At 37.8% G+C, this 22,051-nt stretch overlaps 1 protein-coding gene across 1 annotated transcript in view; it reads left to right on the forward strand.

Moving 5' to 3' along the window:
• The window catches only part of ZFC3H1 (zinc finger C3H1-type containing), a 56,232-nt gene that overhangs the window by 4,580 nt on the left and 29,601 nt on the right, over positions 1–22,051 (forward strand). Inside the window, exons 2-10 of the mRNA XM_062203221.1 lie at positions 909–1,325; positions 8,562–8,626; positions 12,820–13,018; positions 13,586–13,809; positions 15,428–15,551; positions 18,174–18,271; positions 19,966–20,175; positions 20,370–20,534; positions 21,708–21,845. Coding sequence (XP_062059205.1) covers positions 909–1,325; positions 8,562–8,626; positions 12,820–13,018; positions 13,586–13,809; positions 15,428–15,551; positions 18,174–18,271; positions 19,966–20,175; positions 20,370–20,534; positions 21,708–21,845 — 1,640 coding nt within the window. The remainder of the gene's footprint in view (positions 1–908; positions 1,326–8,561; positions 8,627–12,819; positions 13,019–13,585; positions 13,810–15,427; positions 15,552–18,173; positions 18,272–19,965; positions 20,176–20,369; positions 20,535–21,707; positions 21,846–22,051) is intronic.

Raw genomic sequence — 22,051 nt, forward strand, 5'->3', positions numbered from 1 at the left:
ACTGCCATAATTATTCTAGTAGTAGATATGTTGGATATTAGTATACTTGAGCTCTAAGCTTGTATGTATCAGATTTTTTTAAGTCTCATAAATTAGTCTTTTTTTTTTTTTTTTTTAGACAGGCAGAATTAGACAGTGAAAGAGAGAGACAGAGAGAAAGGTCTTCCTTCCGCGTTGGCTCACCCCCCAAATGGCCACTGTGGCCGGCGTGCTGTGCCGATCCGAAGCCAAGAGCCAGGTGCTTTTCCTGGTCTCCCACGCAGGTGCAGGCACCCAAGCACTTGGGCCATCCTTTACTGCCTTCCTGGGCCACAGCAGGGAGCTGGACTGGAAGAGGCACAACTGGGACTAGAACCGAGCATCCCATATGGGATGCCGGTGCCGCAGGCGGAGGATTAACCAAGTGAGCCACGGCGCCAGCCATAAATTAGTCTTAGCTACCTACCTAGCCATTATCAGTGTTCATCTTTTATCTCTAATTTGTTCACAATTTGAGAAATGAAACTAAAACATTTCCTCCTGATTAGCTGAAATGTAAATTATCCACACCTGTGATAAACCATTCTTTCCTCTTCCTTCAGAAAAGAATCTTTAACATTTAGCGTGTTTTGGGTTTTACTGATACCTACAAAAGGAGGGATGCCACAAAACTAGGTGGACTATGTGTGGATACTACTGGTAATTGCCGACACTAATGATTTTTGTAAGTGGACTATTTATGTGAATCCTTACTAAGTTGAAATATGGGCACAGAGTGAAAGTGGGTTTTATCTATTAATGGAACTTAGTAAATTTATCAAATTTTTCTTGAAAGATTAAGGGAGAAAATTCATCTGTAACTTAGATTCTTTTTGGTTAAATTTAACTGGACAATTTTTGGCAACTGATTTCCTTAATATGCTGTTCAGCCAAAAGTTTTGGGAGATCTCCATCAAGAAAACAGAATTATTCATCAAAAAGTGAAAACTGTGGGGAAGAAACTTTTGAAGATTTACTTTTAAAGTATAAGCAGATACAGTTGGAACTAGAATGCATCAATAAGGATGAAAAACTAGCTTTGAGTAGCAAAGAAGAGAATGTGCAGGAAGATCCTAAAACATTGACTCTTGAGGACCAAACAAGCACTGATGATGTCAGTATTACAAAGGACTCAAATAAAGAAGAAGCTCCTGAGGAGAAAACACAGGTCAAAACTTTTCAGGCATTTGAATTAAAACCACTCAGGCAAAAATTAACTTTACCAGGAGATAAGAACCGGTTGAAAAAAGTTAAAGATGGAGCAAAGCAGCTTTCCCTGAAATCTGACACTACTGAAGCTAATCAAGGTAATGGAATTAAATACTTTAATTAGTAATAGTACATCTTTCTATAAGGGAGTTAACTTCATTGATAGGGTTATAATTATTTGTAAGTGTTTTTGTCTTTCTTCATCATCATATTATTCAATAATGACAAGTTTTGTTTCCATTCTGATCCTTAGCTTATATATTTTTTGGCCTGAAATGCTTGCCAGCACTTAATAATGCAATGGTGAATATAAGTAATAATAATAGCACCTTTGTTTCCTTATTTACAGGACATTTACAAGTAACTTGTGTTAGGTTCTTTGTAGCAATCTTTGAGGTAAAGGAAGCTTTTTTTCCTCTTTTTGGTTTGAGATTTTCAAACATGAATGGATGTTGAAATTTATAAAATCTTTTATTTTTTTAAAGATTTTATTTGTTTTACTTGAAAGAATCACAGAGAGAGGCAGAGGCAGAGAGAGGGGTCTTCCATCCGCTGCTTCACTCCCCAAATGGCCGCATTGGCTGGAGCTGCACCTATCTGAAGCCAGGAGCTTCTTCTGGGTCTCCCACACAGGTGCAGAGGTCCAAGGTCTTGGCCATCTTCCACTGCTTTCCCAGGCCATAGCAGAGAGCTGGATTGTAAGTGGAGCAGCTGGGACTCGAACCGGCACCCATATGGGATGCTAGCACCGCAGGCGGCGGCTTTACCCACTACACCACAGCGCTGGCCCCTCGAATCTTTTTTAAGATCATCAAGAACATCATCTAATTTGTCTCCCTTATTAGTCTAATGAAATATATGAATTTATAGTGTTTTTAAAATTTTTTTTGAAGATTTTATTTTATTTATTTAAAAGACAGAGTTACAAAGAGAGGTAGAGCCAGAGAGGTCTTCATCTGCTGGTTTACTCCCCAGATGGCTGCAACGGCTGCAGCTGCGCTGATCTGAAGCCAGGAGCTTCTTCTGGGTCTCCCACACGGGTGGAAGGGGCCTAAGGACTTGGGCCATCTTCTGCTTTCCCAAGCCATAGCAGAGATCTGGATCGGAAGAGGAGCAGCCAGGACTAGAACCAATGCCCATATGCGGTGGTGGAGCCTCAGGCTGTGTGCCACGGCGCCAGCCCCTATAGTGTTAAAACACACTTGTATGCCAGGTCAAATAGTTCTCGATGTTTCATTTTTAAATCCTGGTTTGGTTTTTTAATTTTACAACTTTTGTACAGTAAAATTCACTCTTTTATGTGTATACTCCTCAGGTTTGGACTAATGCAGGTAGTTGGATAACCATCACCAGTCATCACAATTAATATACAAGAATAGTTCCCATCAACCTCTAACAGTAGAGCAGTCTCCCACTTGGGCCCCTGTACCCACGTAGAGACCTGGATGGAGTGCAGGTTCCTGCTGCCATGTGGGGAGTGAACTAGTGGATAGCTGTGTGTGTGTCTGCCTTTCAAATAAATTAACCTTAAAAAAATAAAATGCCACTGAAGCACAAAAAAAAAAAAAAAAAAAAACCTCTAACAGCTCCCTCCTGCTCTTTTCTAGTTAACATCTCTCACTACACTTTATCCACCTGATAATTACTGATCTGTCCCTTTTGATTCTAGGTTTTTTCTACCTAATGTGGTGTATTTGAAACTCATACTTGTAGTTGTATATATTAGTAATATGTTCTTTTTTTGTTGCTGAGTAGTTTTTCATTGTACAGCTATACTGTATTTACCAGTTAAGGGATAGTTGGGTTTTTCCAGTTGTGGGTTATTCTCATTGAAGATTTGTTAATTTTTACGATTTTTCATCCATGTTCATATGATGTGATTTCTCCCCTTCCTTGCCATTTTTAAAAATTTATTTCCACAAAAACATTATTTATTTGAAAGAGTGACAGAGACGGAGCGAGACCTTCCATCCACTGGTTCTCTCCCCATATAGCTGCAACAGCCAGGTATAGACCAGGTGAGGCTAGGAGCCAAACACTGCATCCTGGTCACTAACATGGGTAGCAGAGGCCCAAGCAGTTGGGCCATCTTCACTGCCTTCCCATGTGCATTAGCAGGAAGCTGGATTGGAAGTGGAGCACCGAGGATTCAAACTACTCCAATATGGAATGATGGCATCACAAGCAGTGTGTTAGCCCACTGCACCACAGACCTGGCCCCAAGATAATATTTTTGAACTTAATTGTTAAGTATTGATTTTAGATTTCTTTTTACTTATAGTTGTTAGGTTTCCTGACTCTGGATTGGATCTTTTATTGGATCTGAAAAATGTATCACTGTCTCTTAAAATCTTGCTCCATTTTCTCTCTTCTCTGCAATTCTGTTTAGATTAATGTATTTTAAGTCCACTTGCTTTATCATTCACATTAATATCTTTGAGTTCCTATTTCTTTGTAGCTGTGTGCTGAATTTTGGAAAATTTCCTCATGTATTTTAATTTTACTGATTTTAGCTGTGTCTGATCTGCCTTAAGACCACCTATTGTCTTAAATTTCACTTTTTTTAGTATTTTATCTGTGTTTTGTTTTTCAGATCACTTTGATTCTTTTATGTTTTCTTCTCCCTGTTTATATTTTCAAATTTATTTCTTTAAACAAGTTTAACCATAGATGTATTTTGTCTTCTGTCCCTGGAATAGTTCCACTATCTTGGGTTTGTTGTGCCTGGTTTCTGATGGGTTTTGTTTCTGCTGGTTTTCATTTTTGGCACTTTGTTTTCTTAAACCCTTAATGATTTTCATTTATTTACTTATTTGGTAGAAATTGTTTAAGGCCTAGGAAAAACATGGAATCCTCAGAGAGAAATTACGTTTGTACTTGCCGGGCACATGAGTAGACTTCTGCTCTGGGGTCACACTATATCTGAAGTGTTCCAAACTACTCATATGGTATATGTTTGGTTTTAAACCAGAATTCAGACTATTTCTGGTTATACATTGTCGGAGAGATACTCTTTGTCTCTTCAGTTTAGGACCACAATTTCAGACAGGCAGTTTCCAAAGGGATAGAAAAGACAGAAATAACCATCTTACGGTATAATAAGAATTATTTATGAAAGCTTGTGGTAACATAGAGGAATGATAAATATCCCCACCAGGATTTGAAGAGTTTTCAGAAATGTTGATATGCATCTTGAAAAATCAGTCTTTTTCTACTTGGGAAGTTAGAAGGAACCGAGTAGAAAAAGGTACAGAGGACTTTTTAAGATTAATTAAATATGGATCAATATGGGATATATATGGTGTATTTTAGAGAGTAGTTGGCAATAATTTATAAAAGGATGGCTAGTAGTTGGATTGGGAAGGACCTTGAATATCTTGACGTTTTTTTCTTTAATGTTGAGTAGGCTGTCAAATATATTTGAAAGGCAAAATGACAGAGTGAGGGAGAGAGACATCTTCCATCAGCTGGTTCACTCCCCAAATGACCACAGTGGCTGGGTCTGGGCCAGGCAGAAGTGAAGAGCCAGGAACTTTATCAAGTCTCGCACATGGGTAACAATCACCCAAGTACTTGAATCATCTTCAGCTGCTTTCCTAGGTGCATTAGTAGGGAGCTAGATTGGAATTAGAGCAGCTGATTCTTGAACCAACACCCAGAGGTATATAAACATGTCAGAGGCTGTGGCTTAGCCCGCTGCACCATGATGCCAGCCCCTAGATCCAAATTTGAAGGTGAGATTTCAACAAAGATTTTGAAGATGAGAGAATAACAAATGAATCTGGGAAAAGAGGCTCCTAGACCAAGAAAATAACTACAGTGGTGATTTGCAGAGCCTGGTCTCTGGGGACCATATAATCTGGGCCCTCCGCAGAACGACTGAATTGTGAGCTCTGGGATAGACAGCATTAAACAGCCCTCTTCTTGATTCTGATACTTGTGAAATTTTGAGAATCACTGAGCTATAGTAAGGACTGTCATGTAGAATGATGCCTGGCATATTTGAGGAATAACAATCAGGCTAGTGCTACTAAATAAGAGAGTAAGGGGGATGAATAACAGAGAGCAGAAATTGGAGATGGCAGGTGGGCAGATCATGTAGCACCTTGTGAGAATTCTGGTTTATTCTGAGGGAAATGGGAAGCTTTTATAAGGTCTTAAGCTGAGGACTGACAATCTAAAAAAAAAAAAAAAAAAAAAGAAAAACACTAAAGATTTATTTTATTTATTTGAAAGACATAGTTACACAGAGAGGTAGAGAGAGAGAGTGGCTTTTCATCCGCTGGTTCACTCCCCAGATGGCCACGATGGCCGGAGCTATGCTGATCCAAAGCCAGGAGCCAGGAGCTTCTTCCGGGTCTCCCACGCGGGTGCAGGGGCCCAAGGACTTGGGCCATCCTCCACTGCCTTCCCAGGCCATAGCAGAGAGCCGGGGCGGAAGAGGAGCAGCTGGGACTAGAACCGGCGCCCATATGGGATGCTGGCGCTTCAGACCAGGGCTTTAACCCACTGCGCCACAGCACCAACCCCGACAATCTAGTGTTTTTCAAAGGATCACTCCAACTGCAAGTTGAATACTTTTCAAGGGGTGAACATCTCTACTCATCTCTACTATATTCACTAATCGCTTCCTTACTTCAAAATTTTAGGATTTCTGTAATACTGTATCCTGGATTTTCTTGTAACTTTCTAATTTTCCTTTTTTTGTATTTTTAAAAAATAAACTTTTATCTGTGTAACTTCTTTTTTATGTCTTTATTGTCCTGTTTTCTTAGGATAATCTCATTATTGTGGTTTATCAAATGGGGAACATTTTTTTCTGCCAAGGGCCATTTGGATATTTATAACATCATTTGAAGTCCATACAAAATTATTAACTTAAAAATTAGCCTGCTGTAGATTTACTGAATTTCGAGTCCTGCCTTGGCAGGGCCAGACAAAATGATATTATGAGCCTTAATGGCCTGCAGGCCAGATGTTCTCCCCCCATGATCTATTTGCTGATGTTTCTGTCTTGGAGCTCACTTGAGAATTCTAGTTAATTTTCTAAATACTTATGAGTGCCCAAGACTCATTTTCATTTTGGAAGTTTTGAGTACAAGTTGAAGAAATATAGGGCTGGTGCTGTGGTACAGCAGGTTAATGCCCTGGCCTGAAACACCGGCATCCCATTTGAGCGCTGGTTTTAGACGCGGCTGCTACTCTTCCAATCTAGCTCTCTGCTATGGCCAGGGATAGCAGTAGAAGATTGTCCCTGCACCCGCATGGGAGACCCGGAAGAAGCTCCTGGCTTCAGATCAGTGCAGCTCTGGCCATTGCAGCCATCTGGGGAGTGAACCAGCGGATGGAAGACCTCTCTCTCTGTTTCTACCTCTCTCTCTAACTCTTTCAAATAAATAAAATAAATCTTTAAAAAAAATTTGAAGAAATAAAAATTTTGTTGTACACATCCATGGCATTAGTATGATAGTACCTAATAACGCCTGTAAGAGAAAAATTGAGTGCCTTCTATATTTATTATTGAAAAGCTGTTTTTATTTTTAACAATTATTTGTATTTTGGTTTCCTTTGAAGTAAAATCTTGTTACAATGGGACATACATATTTCTAAAACTTACAAAACTGCAAAATTACAATAAAACCACTAGAGTGTATGATCAATATAGCGTTAGAGGAACAATTCACAAAAACTTTGTCAGTGGCACGTAAAAATGATAAGAATTGAGGAAAAATTATGGCACATCTTTATACATTGAATGGATTAAAAATGCTTAAGATATTACAACAAATAAGTCACTATACCTTGAAATAGGTCTAAAATGTGCTTGTGGAAATGGAAGATTTGAAGTTTCTGTGTGGTAATATTATCTGAAATCAGTAAGTTGTAACGCCAGATGTGAATGTGTATGGCAATAACAACACAAAAGGAACTGAGGTAACTGATAGATATTTGAAGCATCTATGGTTTATGTGTTCCTACATGGTTCAGGTTACTTGGGTGCAGTTTTCTGTATCCTCTTTTTTTTTTTTTATTTGATAGGCAGAGTTAGAGAGAGACAGACAGAGAAAGGGCTTCCTTCCGTTGGTTCACCCCCCAGATGGCTACGGCTAGTATGCTGCGCCGATCTGGAGCCAGGTGCTCCCTCCTGGTCCCCCACGCGGGTGCAGGGGCCCAAGCACTTGGGCCATCCTCCACTGCCTTCCCAGGCCACAGCAGAGAGCTGGACTGGAAGAGGAGCAACCGGGACTAGAACCCGGCGCCCATATGGGATGCCAGTGCCGCAGGCGGAGGATTAACCAAGTGAGCCACAGCTCCGGCCCCAGTTTTCTGTATCCTCTCAGTGTTTATTTGAAACAGATCACACATAGATAGGAAAATTGTTACATTCTAATTATTTTCTAATATAGCAATCATTGCAACAAATTCACATTTCTAGAATAAGCCTTATGGCATAAACTTATACCTTAGAATTTGATTACGTACTTTGTGTAGGGTGATTGATCATTTATTTATTGGTTACTTATCCTTTCACCAATAGGCCTGCTTTAGCGATCAGATTAGGATACTGGGAAACTCGACAGGTCTGGTGTTAGGGGAAAAGCACTGGGCTTGGTGGGGTTTAAATAGTTTAAGTGCTAGCTTAGCAACTTCAGTTGTGTCATTTTGTGGAAAGGTTTCCAAGTTTTGAACTTCATCTCTATTAACTATAAGTGGATGTATTGCGATACTTTTTTTTTAATAGACTATAGCTTTCTTAAATGATTTGTGAAGCTCTTGTGGATTAGATAATGTTTAAATATAGGTTTATTACAAATTGGGGCCCAGGGCTAGAATTCTGGGAAATTGGGTTGATGCACTTATTTTTGTTAAGTGTCCCCACTATTGCCAATTGCTAATATTTAGAGGACCAATTCTTTAGTGGTGAATATGCAGTACAATATCTCATTGTTGAACCCATATAGGATTGAATTAGTTTAATCATGTAATTTATCAGTGAGGATTCTATTTGGTAATGAAGATTTGCTTGTTTATCTACTCTGCAAATTCTGTTCTTGTTTGAAATGATTTCTAGTTCATTTTATCAAAACAGTTTTATTTAGTACTTTTTGAGTCATTTTGCCTCAAAACTTTCAGAAATTAGACTAATAGGAGAAGGTTAGGTTAGGTTTTCATTTTCTTTCATCATACTCTTCCCTTTTGTTTGAAAGTGAGAAAATGAGATCCTTTAATGACACTCTTAAAAGTAATTACTACTAAATATTATTTAACATTTTGTTTTAGATTGGTTGTGGCTAACTTTTAGAGTATTCAAAAGATGTTATTTTATTTTAAAGGACTAGAAGATAAAGAACAAAATTTAACAAGAAGAATTAGTACCTCAGATATTCTGTCTGAAAAGGTAAGATACTGCTTTGTTGGATTGATTATCCATTGCTGTAGCTTGTCCTTTTGAAAGGGGAAATTCTTTCTTGCTTTTCATTTATTTCCTTTTGTCATTGCTATAGCCTTGTTTGTGACAGAGGCTTAACAATTCTACAGAGATGTCTTGGGAGCCTCTTTCTACTAGATCTTCAAATTTTATTTAATTGAAATACTATACATATCCATAAATGACCTTTATGCTTATTGTTTTTTGAAGCTTTTAATTTTGATCCACAGATTTTCTATTTTTATGGATTATCCTCCGTGAGAAAGCTTTGGCATTAGGTAGACCTTGACCTGGTCTCAAATGTAGCTTCTCTTAGTAGCTGTGTAACCTTGTAAAGCTGTTGAGCTTTTGCTTGCCGTTGTTTTCTTCTGAGTTTTTTTTTTTTTTTTTTTTTTTTTTTGAAAGGCAGAGTTAGAGAAAGAAAGGGAGAGAGAGAGAGAAGTCTTCCATCTGCTGGTTCTCTCCCCAAATGGCCACAGTGGCTGGAGCTGTGCCGATCTGAAGCCAGGAGTCAGAAGCTGCTTCTGGTTCTCCTGTGTGGATGCAGGGGCCCAGGGACTTGGGCCATCCTCTACTGCTTTCCCAGGCCATAACAGAGAGCTGGATCTGAGATAGAGCAGCTAGGACTTGAACTGGCACCGTGTGGGATGTTGGCACTACAGGCTGCAGCCTTACCCTCTATGCCACAGCCCTGGCCTCTTCTTGAGTTTAGAGTAACCTTCTCTAGGTTGTAGAAAGGCTTAATAGAATAAACGGAAGCATCAAGCACTGTGTTTGACATGTAGTGGGCATTCAGTAGCCCAAGTCTTCTCTTTGTTGAATTACAGATAAGAAATATCTGCAGTTTGGTCTGCTTAGTTATATATATATATATATATATATATATATGTATATGTATGTATGTATATAATTTTTGACAGGCAGAGTGGACAGTGAGAGAGAGAGAGAGAGAAAGAGAGAGAGAGAAAGGTCTTCCTTTGCTGTTGGTTCACCCGCCAATGGCTGCTGTGGCTGGCGCGCTGCGGCCGGCACACCACGCTGATCCAAAGGCAGGAGCCAGGTGCTTCTCCTGGTCTCCCATGGGGTGCAGGGCCCAAGCACTTGGGCCATCCTCCTCTGCACTCCCTGGCCACAGCAGAGAGCTGGCCTGGAAGAGGGGCAACCGGGACAGAATCTGGCGCCCCAACCAGGACTAGAACCTGGTGTGCCGGCGCCACTAGGCGGAGGGTTAGCCTGTTGAGCCACAGCGCTGGCTCAATTTGTTTTCATAAGTAAAATGAAATGATTCAAAGACCCTAAAGGCTTTAGGGAAAAAAATGCTCCTGAATTATAGGAATGATACTGTTACAGACACAAATGCCTGTTTTAATATGCTCACTTTAGCCCTATAAATAGGTTTATATTACATATGATTTATAGATAAGGTAAGATTCAGATGGATAGATTAAGTAACTTGCCTAAAATTATTTGGGAATTAAGTGTCCCAGCAAGAAGTTGAATGAAATTCTCTGATTACTAGTGCAGTGCTGTTGGTGTTCAAGTAGGTGCTTCAGGTGGCATGTCGTTGTGTGATAGAATCAGTAGTTTTCTTTAATTCTTGAAGGAGTTGTTGCAAAATAATGAGTTTTTTTAAGTGTCAGTGGAACAGAATGGTAGCTTTATTTTAGTTAAATTGTATAGATCATACTGTCCAATAGAATTTTATACAAATAATTGAAATATTCTTCATTTGCAATCTCTAGTATGGTACCTGTTAAACACATGTGACTACTAGGAACTTGATTAATATGGTTTGGGTACAAACTTTTAAATTCCATTTAAAATGGAAATTTAAATAGATGTGGCTCATTGCTACTATACTAGACAGCACAGCTCTAGGATTTCAGTATCAAACTATAGAATTTGTTGTGTTTGAAGAACTGAGTTAAGAGAAATCATGATCATTTCAAAATGTATTTACATATATTTCCCATCAGTGGAAAAGGTAACTATTTCCCATTTGGTTAAACTGAAATGCTGAAGTGCATATGATGGTAGTTCAGTTAGGAATTTATGGAAGGTTACTTTAAATTAAAACTATTAAATAGGACCTACTATTTTCTTCATACATAAGAACAGAAATAATTGAACTGAATTTCAGAAGAATATATTTCCAATTCATCTATAAGAAAAAATTATAAAGGAGATTTTTTACCCTTTTTTATTAGACTCTTTTTGTTGCCTCCTTAGGCCTTTATATACATACATAAAGGCAAAATACACAATTTGGTATTTAATTTCAGGGTGGGGAGGGCAAAGGGCCCCACCTACCAGTCTCAGCATCCCAAGCCAGTAGACTCTAATTAAGAACCTTTGGTTAGGTAACCTGATGTTTTCAATTGCATTTTAGTAAACTAAAGGGAATAGATTAATTTTTTAAAATTATCTCAGAAAAGAAAGAATAATCACAAGGCTATTTCAACTGGAAAAAAGCAAACTACTTTTTTTTTTTTTCACAGATTTTATTTATTTGAGAGGTAGAGTTACAGTGAAAAGGGGGCAGAGAGAGAAAAAGAGAGGTCTTCCATCTGCTGGTTCACTCCCCAAATGGCCACAATGGCTGGAGCTGGACCGATCCAAAGCCAGGAGCCAGGAGCTTCTTCTGGCTCTCCCACATGAGTACAGGGGCCTGAGGACTTAGGCCATCTTCTACTGCTTTCCCAGACCATAACAGAGAGCTGGAACGGAAGAGGAGCAACTGGGACATGAACCAGCACTCATATGGGATGCTGGCACTGCAGGCAGGGGATTAACCTACTGAGCCACAGCGCAGACCCTGCACATCTACTTTTTAGCTTCCCTGAAGAAAAGTTTTAAGTGTTTAAAATATTTTAAATTTTCAGATATTATCTATGGGTTTAGAACACATAACTTTTTTTTAAAATTTTTATTTTATTTATTTATTTTTGACAGGCAGAGTGGACAGTGAGAGAGAGAGAGAGAGAGAGAGAGAAAGGTCTTCCTTTGCCGTTGGTTCACCCTCCAATGGCCGCCGCGGCCAGTGCACCGTGTTGATCTGAAGGCAGGAGCCAGGTGCTTCTCCTGGTCTCCCATGGGGTGCAGGGCCCAAGCACTTGGGCCATCCTCCACTGCATTCCCGGGCCATAGCAGAGAGCTGGCCAGGAAGAGGGGCAACTGGGACAGAATCCGGCGCCCCGACCGGGACTAGAACCCAGTGTGCCAGCGCCGCTAGGTGGAGGATTAGCCTGTTGAGGCACGGCGCCGGCCCATAATTTTCAAATATAGGCAAATTTCTACATTTTGTTCAATAATTTAAATAATTAAAAAATATAAAGTTTTTAAATTTGAATCTTGATATTTACTTTATCTCTTCTCTGTAATACTCATTAGGCTAGTGAATCACATGATTATGGAACCACTTCATTCTAAATTTCTCATCTTTCCTTTTTTTTTTTTTTTTTTTTTTTAAATCTTATTTGAAAGAGTTACACAGAGAGAGAAGGAGAGGCAGAGAGAGAGAGAAGGAGAGGTCTTCCATCTGCTGATTCACTCCCCAGTTGACCACAACGGCCAGAGCTATGCTGATCCAAAGCCAGGAACTTCTTCCTGGTTTCCCCCACAGGTGCAGGGGACCAAGCACTTGGGCCATCTTCTACTGTTTGCCCAGGCCCTAGCAGAGAGCTGGATTGGAAGTGGAACATCCGGGTCTTGAACTGACACCCATATGGATGCCGGCACTGCGGGTGGCAGCTTTACCCGCTATTCCACAGCGCCAGCCCCATCTTTCCTTGATTCTAATTTCTCCTTGTATTCCCTGCCATTAGATTACTATTCTTTCAGTTTTGGGAACCCAGATAAATGCTGGTCTCTAAGTCTTAAAGTTTCCTTTCTTTAAATCATCTTATCAATTTATCCTCCCCTTCCAGTCCTATGTATTCATAAATGTACACGTATCCAATACAGATTGGTCTTCTGTTTGAATTACAGGTGTTAAATTAGGGGCTTGGACTAGGGTGAGTAAAAATTAGTTTCCTTATTTTATCTGTATTTTCCTTTCAAATATTTGCCTTAACTGTAAATTCTAGTCTTATGAAAGATTTGACTTGCTGAAATATTTAAGGTTAAATAGAATTTAAAAATTCTGTCTCTTTTTTCTTTTAAAGAAACTTGGTGAAGATGAAGAAGAGCTTTCTGAATTACAACTTCGTCTTTTGGCTCTTCAGTCAGCTAGTAAAAAATGGCAACAGAAAGAACAGCAGGTGATGAAAGAAAGTAAAGAAAAGTTGACCAAAACAAAAACTGTACAGCAAAAAGTTAAAACCAGTACAAAAACACACTCAGCCAAAAAAGTTAGCACTACAGGTAATGATTATTGTTAAATTCTTGTAACTGAATTAATTTTTTGGTATGATTTCTAATTTTGTTTTGAATTTGGGGAATTATAGGCCCCTAAAGTGGAGGATAATGCAATTAAGCAGAACTTAAGAGGAGCAACTGTACATATGCTCAATGATAATTAAAGTCTTTTTTGTTAGTTTTTTGTTATTTTTTGACTAATGTTAAACTACTTGTCATTATTCTAAAATCGATATCTAGATTTCAAAAATGGAGAGCACTTTTATTTTCAGTAACAGAGAAAGAAATCAATAAGTTAATCATTTTTAAAAGTTCAATTTTGCCTCCAAGAATTTTAAGCCCTGGAGATGTCTCTTCTTAATTAAAAAAATTAATTAAAGTGTACTGTGTTAATTATTACAAATGCAGTGTCAAGGGTCATTCTACTTAAATCCCTGAGTGGTAACCATTGTGAATTATTCAAAGTTTGTCTACAGGAGAAAGTCATTCTTAAAATAAAAATTAGCTTTAAAATAGCTTTATCTGCTGTAAAACTCTTCAACAGAGGTATGTTTCTGTGTTTTTCATCTAAAGCTAAACAAGCATTGAGGAAGCAGCAAACAAAGGCGTGGAAGAAACTACAACAACAGAAAGAACAGGAAAGGCAGAAAGAAGAGGATCAGAGGAAGCAAGCTGAAGAAGAAGAGAGAAGGAAAAGAGAAGAGGAAATCAGAAAAATTCGAGATCTTTCAAATCAGGAGGAGCAATATAATCGATTCATGAAATTGGTTGGTGGAAAGAGGAGATCAAGAAGTAAAGTAAGAAATGCAAAATATAAAATCAAAACATTATTCGAATCTAAGTGTCTTTGTATTCCCATTTCATAGATTCAGTAAACTAAGCAAAACTAGTTGAGTAAACTAAGAAAAACTAGATATCTTGTGTTTGTTAGAGCTTATTGTATAAATAATTCTTGGGGGAAAAGGAAGATAAAATTCCGAGTGAAAAAGGACACTAAAATTAGCAGAGATTGCTTTTTAGCTTTTTTTTTTTTTTTTTTTTTTTTTTTAACCATTTTCTATTTAGAAGAAAATAGGATTACAAAATTGTGGTAAGGACATATTCTGAAAATGGCTGTTTTCTTAGGTACAAGGGCAGAATTTCATTAGTTTTTCATTTTTAAATTTAACCTAAAAGGATGTCACAAATGACATGGATTTTTTAAAAAGATTTATTTATTTATTTGAAAGTCAGAGTTACTCAGAGAGAGGAGAGGCGGGTGGGGGGGGGGGGGGAGGTGGTCTTCCATCTGATAGTTCACTCTCCAATTGGCCGCAAAGGCCAGAGCTGTGCTGATCTGAAGCCAGGAGCCAGGAGCTTCTTCCGGGTATCCCACCTGGGTGCAGGGGCCCAAACACTTGGGCCATCTTCCACTGCTTTCCCAGGCCGTAGCAGAGAGCTGGATTGGAAGTGGAGCAGCCGGGTCTTGAACCAGTGTCCCTATGGGGTGCTGGCACTTCAGGCCAGGGTGTTAACCTGCTGCACCACAGCGCCAGCCCCAACATGGATTATTTTAAAGATTGCTGTGTCATCATACAGTAATAAATTTAGTGCATATTTTGTATGTAGTCATCAACTGTTCCACAAGTCAGTGACATTCACAGTTAGTATGAGGAAATCAGCTAGAGAGTTAATTCTGATCTAGTGCTATTATCAATGACCGTTATTTTTATATTTCCGAACTTTAAGGATACACTTGTGAATGTGCTACCGAAGAGTTGAGAATATTAAAGATTTAATTATTTAATTGAAGAGAGTCAGGAGTTAGGTTTACCAAAATAAGATAGTCACACTTTGATTTTACAACATATCTTGTAGAATTTTTTTAGTGATAAGTATTATATTTAAGTGTTATTTTCATTTGGATGACTTGCTAGGTTTTAGTATGTTAAAAACATTGTGAATGAAACATTAGTAAAAAAAAAAGCAGAAAAAATCATAAGCACATCAACCCAGAATTATAGTTTTCAGGTATCATTAATTTACTAATATTTAAATTTCATTGGATTTCTTGGGTAAATATTCTTAGTCTTAATGACATCAAACTTGAATTTATTCTAATTTCATACAGAAATCATAAATATTCAAAAACTTGGTGTAATTTTCTAGTGGAATAGCTGATTACCTACTGGCTTAGCTTACTAACTGTAGGGAATTTCATGTGTATAGATGGTACTTTCTAGATATTTTTCTGTCTAGTGCTGCAGTTGTAAAATGTCATCTATAGCATACTTATCATAAATTGAATTTTCGAAATCCGATGTGACAGGCAGATCTTAGTGTCATAATTTTTTATAGTGTGCCGTAGAAGATGTCAGTTTTTTTGTGACATGTAGACAAAATGCTTTGAAACTAAGTAATGTGTTGTGTACTCAGTCTTCAGATCCTGACCTGAGGCGATCCTTAGATAAGCAACCTACTGATAGTGGAGGAGGCATTTATCAATATGATAACTATGAAGAAGTTGCTATGGATACAGATAGTGAAACCAATTCTCCAGGTATGAGTCAAAACTTGAAATATTTGCATATTCACAGAAACTAGCTAGAGAATTATCATTGAACTACTCAAACCTTGAAAAACTATATAAAGAGATTTGTTGATGGATTATCCATAGATAGTATTTGGTATTGTAAATATTTAGAGATTAAATCTTAAATATCTATTATTCACCGTTATTTCCAAATGTTTCTAGATAGGCTTTAAATAGTTTTTTTTTTTTTTTACAACTTTATTAACTATTCATTGATCTAAAAAGTGAGGATTGTAGGAAAGATGAGAACACTGCTGTTTTAACAAAGAATGAATCTGTGATCCTTACATCCAAGATTCTGTCTGCCTTACTCAAAAAGAGAAAGACTTCTTTGTGGTGGTGGGGGGCAGAGAGGGCTCTTTTTGACTCTCTATCCCTGTCTCCTTTCAGTGGTGACACTTTGTAGGTATTTGGAGATGGAAAGTGATACCAGTAGCATCTCAGGGAAAGGCTGGTTAGAGCTGGTCAGGGTTCTAAAGTTGCATAACCTAGAATCTTGCTTATCTTTAGAGGCCATAGATTTGCTTTTGTTGATGTTCAGGGATGGTTGGACCTTTTCTGTCATTAATTTAAAACACAAGACAGAAGCCAATAACAGAATGTAATTGGCATTTCAGAAACTAGAGTACTTGAAAGACCACATTCTTCCTATGTTCATATTATGAGAACATGTGTAAGCTAGAATCCTACTTGGGTATATCTAGGATAGAAACAAAGCAAAATTCCTATGATTTGGATGCTGTTTACCAAAACTGTTTATTTTCAGGTTATTGTTTTAGGTTGGTGTTTGATTATCTTATGTTTTTATTTCACAGTTTAACCTGCATGTACTGTTCAGTTTCTTGTTTTCAGGTTCTTGGGGGTGATTCATTGCAGTTCTCAAGTATTGACAATATTGTTAATACTCTGAATTTTTATTTTTTTTTTTAACTTAACAAATATTTATTCTCACAGTTCTAGAAATTAGAAATCAGAGATCAAGATATCAGCAGGGTCCATGCTCACCTTGAGCTTCTGGCAGAACCTTTCTTTCTCCCTGTCTTACGGTAGCAGTTAATCCTTGACATTCTTTGACTTGTAGATGAATAACCAGTTTCTTCCTCTATTACCAAATGTTCTCCCTGCATGTTTGCCCTCTTCTTGCAAAGATACTTGTCCTGATGGATTAGGGGACTCCCCTACTCCAGTATGACCTCGTCTTCGCTAATTACGTATACAATGACTATATTTCTGAATAAGTTCACATTCTGAGTACTCCAAATTTTTATCAAATAACTTTGTGCTTATAAAATAGTGGTGCAGCAGGTTAAAGCCCCAGTGTATAGCACCCAGCATCCCCTATGGGTGCTGGTTTGAGTCCTGGTTGCTCCACTTCCAATCCAGCTCCCTGCTAGTGCACCTGGGAAAGCAGCGGAAGATGGCCCAAGTCCTTGGGGCCCTGCATCCACGTGGGAGACCCAGAAGAAGTTCCTGGCTCCTGACGTTGGATCGGCTCAGCTCTGGCTATTGCGGCCATTTGGGGAGTGAACCAGCATATGAAAGACCTGCCTCTCTCTGTAACTCTGTCAAATAAATAAAAATAAATCTTTAAAAAAAATTATACAGAAAACATGCTTTCTACTGAGCTTTGTCAAATTTTTAACTTTTTGCTATGTTAGCTATAGATTTACTTTTTTATTTTTTATTTTTTTTGACAGGCAGAGTGGACAGTGAGAGAGAGAGACAGAGAGAAAGGTCTTCCTTTGCCATTGGTTCACTCTCCAGTGGCCGCTGCGGCTGGCGCGCTGCGGCCGTCGCACTGCGCTGATCCGATGGCAGAAGCCAGGTGCTTCTCCTGGTCTCCCATGGGGTGCAGGGCCCAAGCACTTGGGCCATCCTCTACTGCACTCCCGGGCCACAGCAGAGAGGTGGCCTGGAAGAGGGGCAACCGGGACAGAATCCGGTGCCCCGACCAGGACTAGAACCCAGTGTGCCGGCGCCGCAAGGCGGAGGATTAGCCTAGTGAGCCGCGGCGCCGGCCTAGATTTACTTTTTTTAAGAGTTCGTCTTATTTTTCCAAGGTTCTGTTAACTGTTTTTTTTTCTTCAGAGCATGTGTCTATTTTTAAGATAATTGTTATTATTATTTGTTTGAAAGGCAGAGCTACTAAGAGAGGAGAGACAAAGAGGTCTTCCATCTTCTGGTTCAATGGCTGCAAAAGCTGGGGCTGGGCCAGGCTGGAGCTAGAAGCCAGAAGCTGCTTCTGGGTCTCCCATATGGGTGCAGGGGTCTGGGGACTTAGGCCATCCTCCGCTGCTTTCCAAGACACATTAGCAGGGAGCTGGATTGGAACTGGAGCAGCCAGGTCTCGAACTAGTGCCCCAAAAGAATGCTGATATCGCACATGGAGGCTTAGCCTACTCCACCACAATGCCAGCACTGATATTTATGCTTTTAAGAAGTAAAATGTTCTAAAATTCTATGTATGGCACATTATCTTTTAATCCCAGTTTTCCATAAACCTTTTGAAGCCCCATCAATGTCATACATTTAATAGATTCCTAAGGAAGTATTTCTACTATTAAACTCTTACCACTCTTTTTTTAACAGCTCCTTCACCATTGCAACAACCATTCTTCTCTGAATGTTCATTGGGGTATTTTTCTCCAGCACCATCTATTTCTCTGCCTCTGCCTCCTCAGGTTTCTGTAAGTCAGAATTGATAAGATTTTTAAGAAAATTACTGTGTTGCCTTGTGTCTTTTTAAAGTTTGTTTGGAAAAAAATGGCATATAATTAAGGAATGATTAGATGTGAAGGGGGCTTAAAAGATCAGAATTGCTTATTAGAATTAATAGTTGTGAAATATACAGAATAAAAGCTGATCATTTAATGGCAAACTATCCATTTGGTAGAAATTTCTAGTGACTAATTTTTAATTTTGATCAACTTTGTTTCAGTAACTAGCATGTTTCCCTCTTTTCTTTTTGCTTCTCAGCTAGTAGCTACTCAGAAAGTATATCCCAAAACAGAATAACAGTTATCTAGTGTTTTAGATTAGCTCTCTTTTTTCGGAAGTGAGATTTATTTGCATTAAGATGCTTCCATGACTATGAATAAATCTTGCTGTTTAAAATCTCATTTAAAAAAAAAAAAAAGATGCTTCCAAAAATTATCTCCTCTTTTGGTGAATACTGTTATTTTTAACTTGCAAAATTAGCAAAAAAAAAAAAAAAAAAAACCATTGCCTTTGGAAGTTAATTTCTTTTTCTCTGTCTTCTTGAAAGAACTACCATTCTCCCATTTTACAAAAGAGAGGGAGGGGAAAGAAGTGCGTGAAATCACAAAGTAAAATGTTCTGAAGTTATTTCTAGATTGAGAGGACCTAGTGATCAAAGTGAATATCTTTTTAATTTCCAATAAAAATCAAACAAGATTAATATTTTATAAACTATTTCTTTGAGTGCTAGAGGCAGTAAATAAAGAATGAATTATAATATTATGATAAGGAAGCAGAGGAATGACATTTGAAATCTCATATTTTATGAGTTCTTAAAGTAAAAAACATGTTTGTGACATGACAGTATCCTTTAGAGAGAATGGTCTAATAACCATGAAAATCAAGGAATCAGTGAGGCATGTTGGAAATGCAGAAAAGATTAGGGTGGCTAGAAAAAGGAGGCTTCCACTGGGGACCCTGAGGAGGGAGGGTTTGGCTTTCAGAATAAGAGGGAACCCTTCCATTTCACATTTCCTAGGTAGATGTCTGATACTTTCCAGGAAGCTTATGATAAAGGAATGGTAGAGTAGAGAGTGAGAAAGAAAATGACATTTTCTTTCTTCCTTGAAATGTTTTTTTTCGGGAAATGAAAAATGAATGAGCTAACTGCCAAGCGGAATACTAGAAGGCCTTTGAAGCAAAAATGTATCCAAACTCAGGGATTGTGTTAAAATTAGTTTCCTTTATTGATAATCTCTAAGAAGCCATTTTACCAGGAATTAAAGAGAGTAGTGGTGATTCTTCTTGATATTTAAGGTGCTCTGAAATATTATTCCCAGAATCCCTTTGGTTCTTGATTTGTATTTTTTATTTAAATATTATATGGTTTTGGTTTTAGTGTATCTACTTGCTTCAGGTGTAATTTGATTCCTAGATCTTCTAGAATGGTTAATGGAGAGAAAAGAATGGGAACAGAAAAGTTTGTATAACTACCTTGAAATACATAAATGTTTTAAATACTGATTGGTTGAATATGAAATTCAATTAGTTTTAAGATTTACAGCATACTAGCAACTAGAATAATAACCTGTTTACTTTTTTCTAATTTAATATACCTTCAGAAATAAACATGTGGAGTTGATAAAATTTGCCTTGATATATTTTTTTTCTTTCTAAAAAATAGTCTATGCCTCCTTTGAGCCAGCCTTATGTGGAAGGCTTGTGTGTTTCTCTTGAACCTCTACCTCCTCTACCGCCTTTACCACCTCTCCCACCTGAAGATCCAGAACAACCTCCAAAACCACCTTTTGCAGATGAGGAAGAGGAGGAAGAAATGTTGCTTCGAGAAGAGCTACTAAAATCATTAGCGAATAAAAGAGCTTTTAAGCCTGAGGTAATTTAGATACTTTAACCTCTAGGTGGTGCTCTTGAGCTAAGTTTTAGGTTGGTCCTATTTTTTCCAGTCATTTTGAGATTCATTGGGTTTTCCAGGAAAGTAGGAGTTAATTCTAGTATTTTGTTTGAGTTTTTTTTCAAAGGTGACAGAAATTTCTTCTTATGTTTTATATCTGTCTCTCCCTTATTTAGGAAACATCCAGTAATAGTGACCCACCTTCACCTCCAGTTCTGAACAGTTCACAACCTGTGCCAAGAAGCAATTTATCAATTGTCAGTATTAATACAGTATCTCAGCCTAGGATACAGAATCCAAAGTTTCACAGAGGACCTCGTCTTCCACGAACTGTGATCTCGGTAAAAACAAAAATATTACTTTTATTCAAATAGCTTATGAAGCTTTTGTATGAAATTCTGCTTTTTCTCTACCTATTATTTATGTATATGCATATATTCACAAAAATGCAATTAAAATGTTTTATTCATAATTAAAGCAACATCTTTAGTAGAAAACTGGTTAGAATTTGATGATAATGTGATTGGGAAGTATTATTCTCAGAGTGGCATACAGCCATTTCTTCAGCCCCCTCCCTTTTAATAGAAATTGATTCATTCAGATTTTACGTCTTTCCTGAAATCAGTTGTAACAAATTTCAAATGTTTTTATTTCTCTCATTTTTTTATGCTTTGCTCATATTTTTCAAGCAATGACTGTTGTAGTGAAAGAATTTTATTATGCATATTACTTTATATTAAGGAAGTTGAAATGACATTTTCTTTTATTTATTTGAGAGGCAGTTACAGAGAGAAAGAGAGATCTTCCATCTACTTGTTCACTCCCCAGATGGCTACAATGGCTCGAGCTGAGGCCAGGAGCCTAGAACTCCATCTGGGTCTCCCACGGGGATGGCAGGGGCCCAACTATTTGGGCCATCTTCTGCTTTCCCAGGTGCATTAGCAAAGGAGCTGGCTTAGAAAAGCAGTCGGGACTCAAACCGGCACACATATAAGATGGTGGCCTCACCCACTGTAGCAGCCCCTCTATCTTTTTTTGGCTGACTTCAAAGTAAAAGAAGTAGAGCAAAGCCAAGTTAAAATCTTGCCTTTGTTAAATAAGCCATCTTCAGCTACTTATATTCTGTATGTAAGCACATACACTGCAAAGTTTTGTTAATATTATGTAGAATTATTAAAATCATTTTTCTTTTGTTTTTAAAAGAGTTAATTTAGATGGCGATTTGGTTCTTTATGAAAAGCTAGATAAAACAAATTATTGAGGAAGATAATTGTGATAATGTCTGGAAAGACTTTAAGAAAATAGAATATTTTATGTTTTTGGCTGTGACCACTATTGGTGAAATGGAACACAATCAGTTATGTAATATGGATCAGAAGGGAGCCATAGATTACTTACCTCAGGCTTCTGCCTCCATTTTCTTTATGAAACTCAAAAGTGGTTAAAACAGTATAGTCAAAAAAGGAATAGACATTATTTTGTCATTTAGAGTAACAAACATGTTGTCTTTGTAGCTTCCAAAGCATAAATCAGTGGTTGTAACACTAAATGATTCAGATGATAGTGAATCTGATGGAGAGGCTTCCAAGGCAACAAATAGTGTTTTTGGTGGATTAGAATCCATGATTAAAGAAGCAAGACGAACTGCTGAGGTAAGTGTAGTAATAAAATATTAAAAGAAAAGTTTATTTTTTTCTTGAAGATTAGATCTTAGAATTAGAATTTGTAATATTGATTTTGGAAAATGTTTGTGTGCTATTTATATGTGTTATAAAAAGCACATTAAATTCAGATAGATTTTATTATTATATTGTTCAATTGATTAATCCCTTCTTCAGATCAATAAAATTGAGTGGAT

This window comes from Lepus europaeus, chromosome 10, assembly GCF_033115175.1.
Source record: "Lepus europaeus isolate LE1 chromosome 10, mLepTim1.pri, whole genome shotgun sequence".
Classification (NCBI taxonomy): Eukaryota; Metazoa; Chordata; class Mammalia; order Lagomorpha; family Leporidae; genus Lepus; species Lepus europaeus.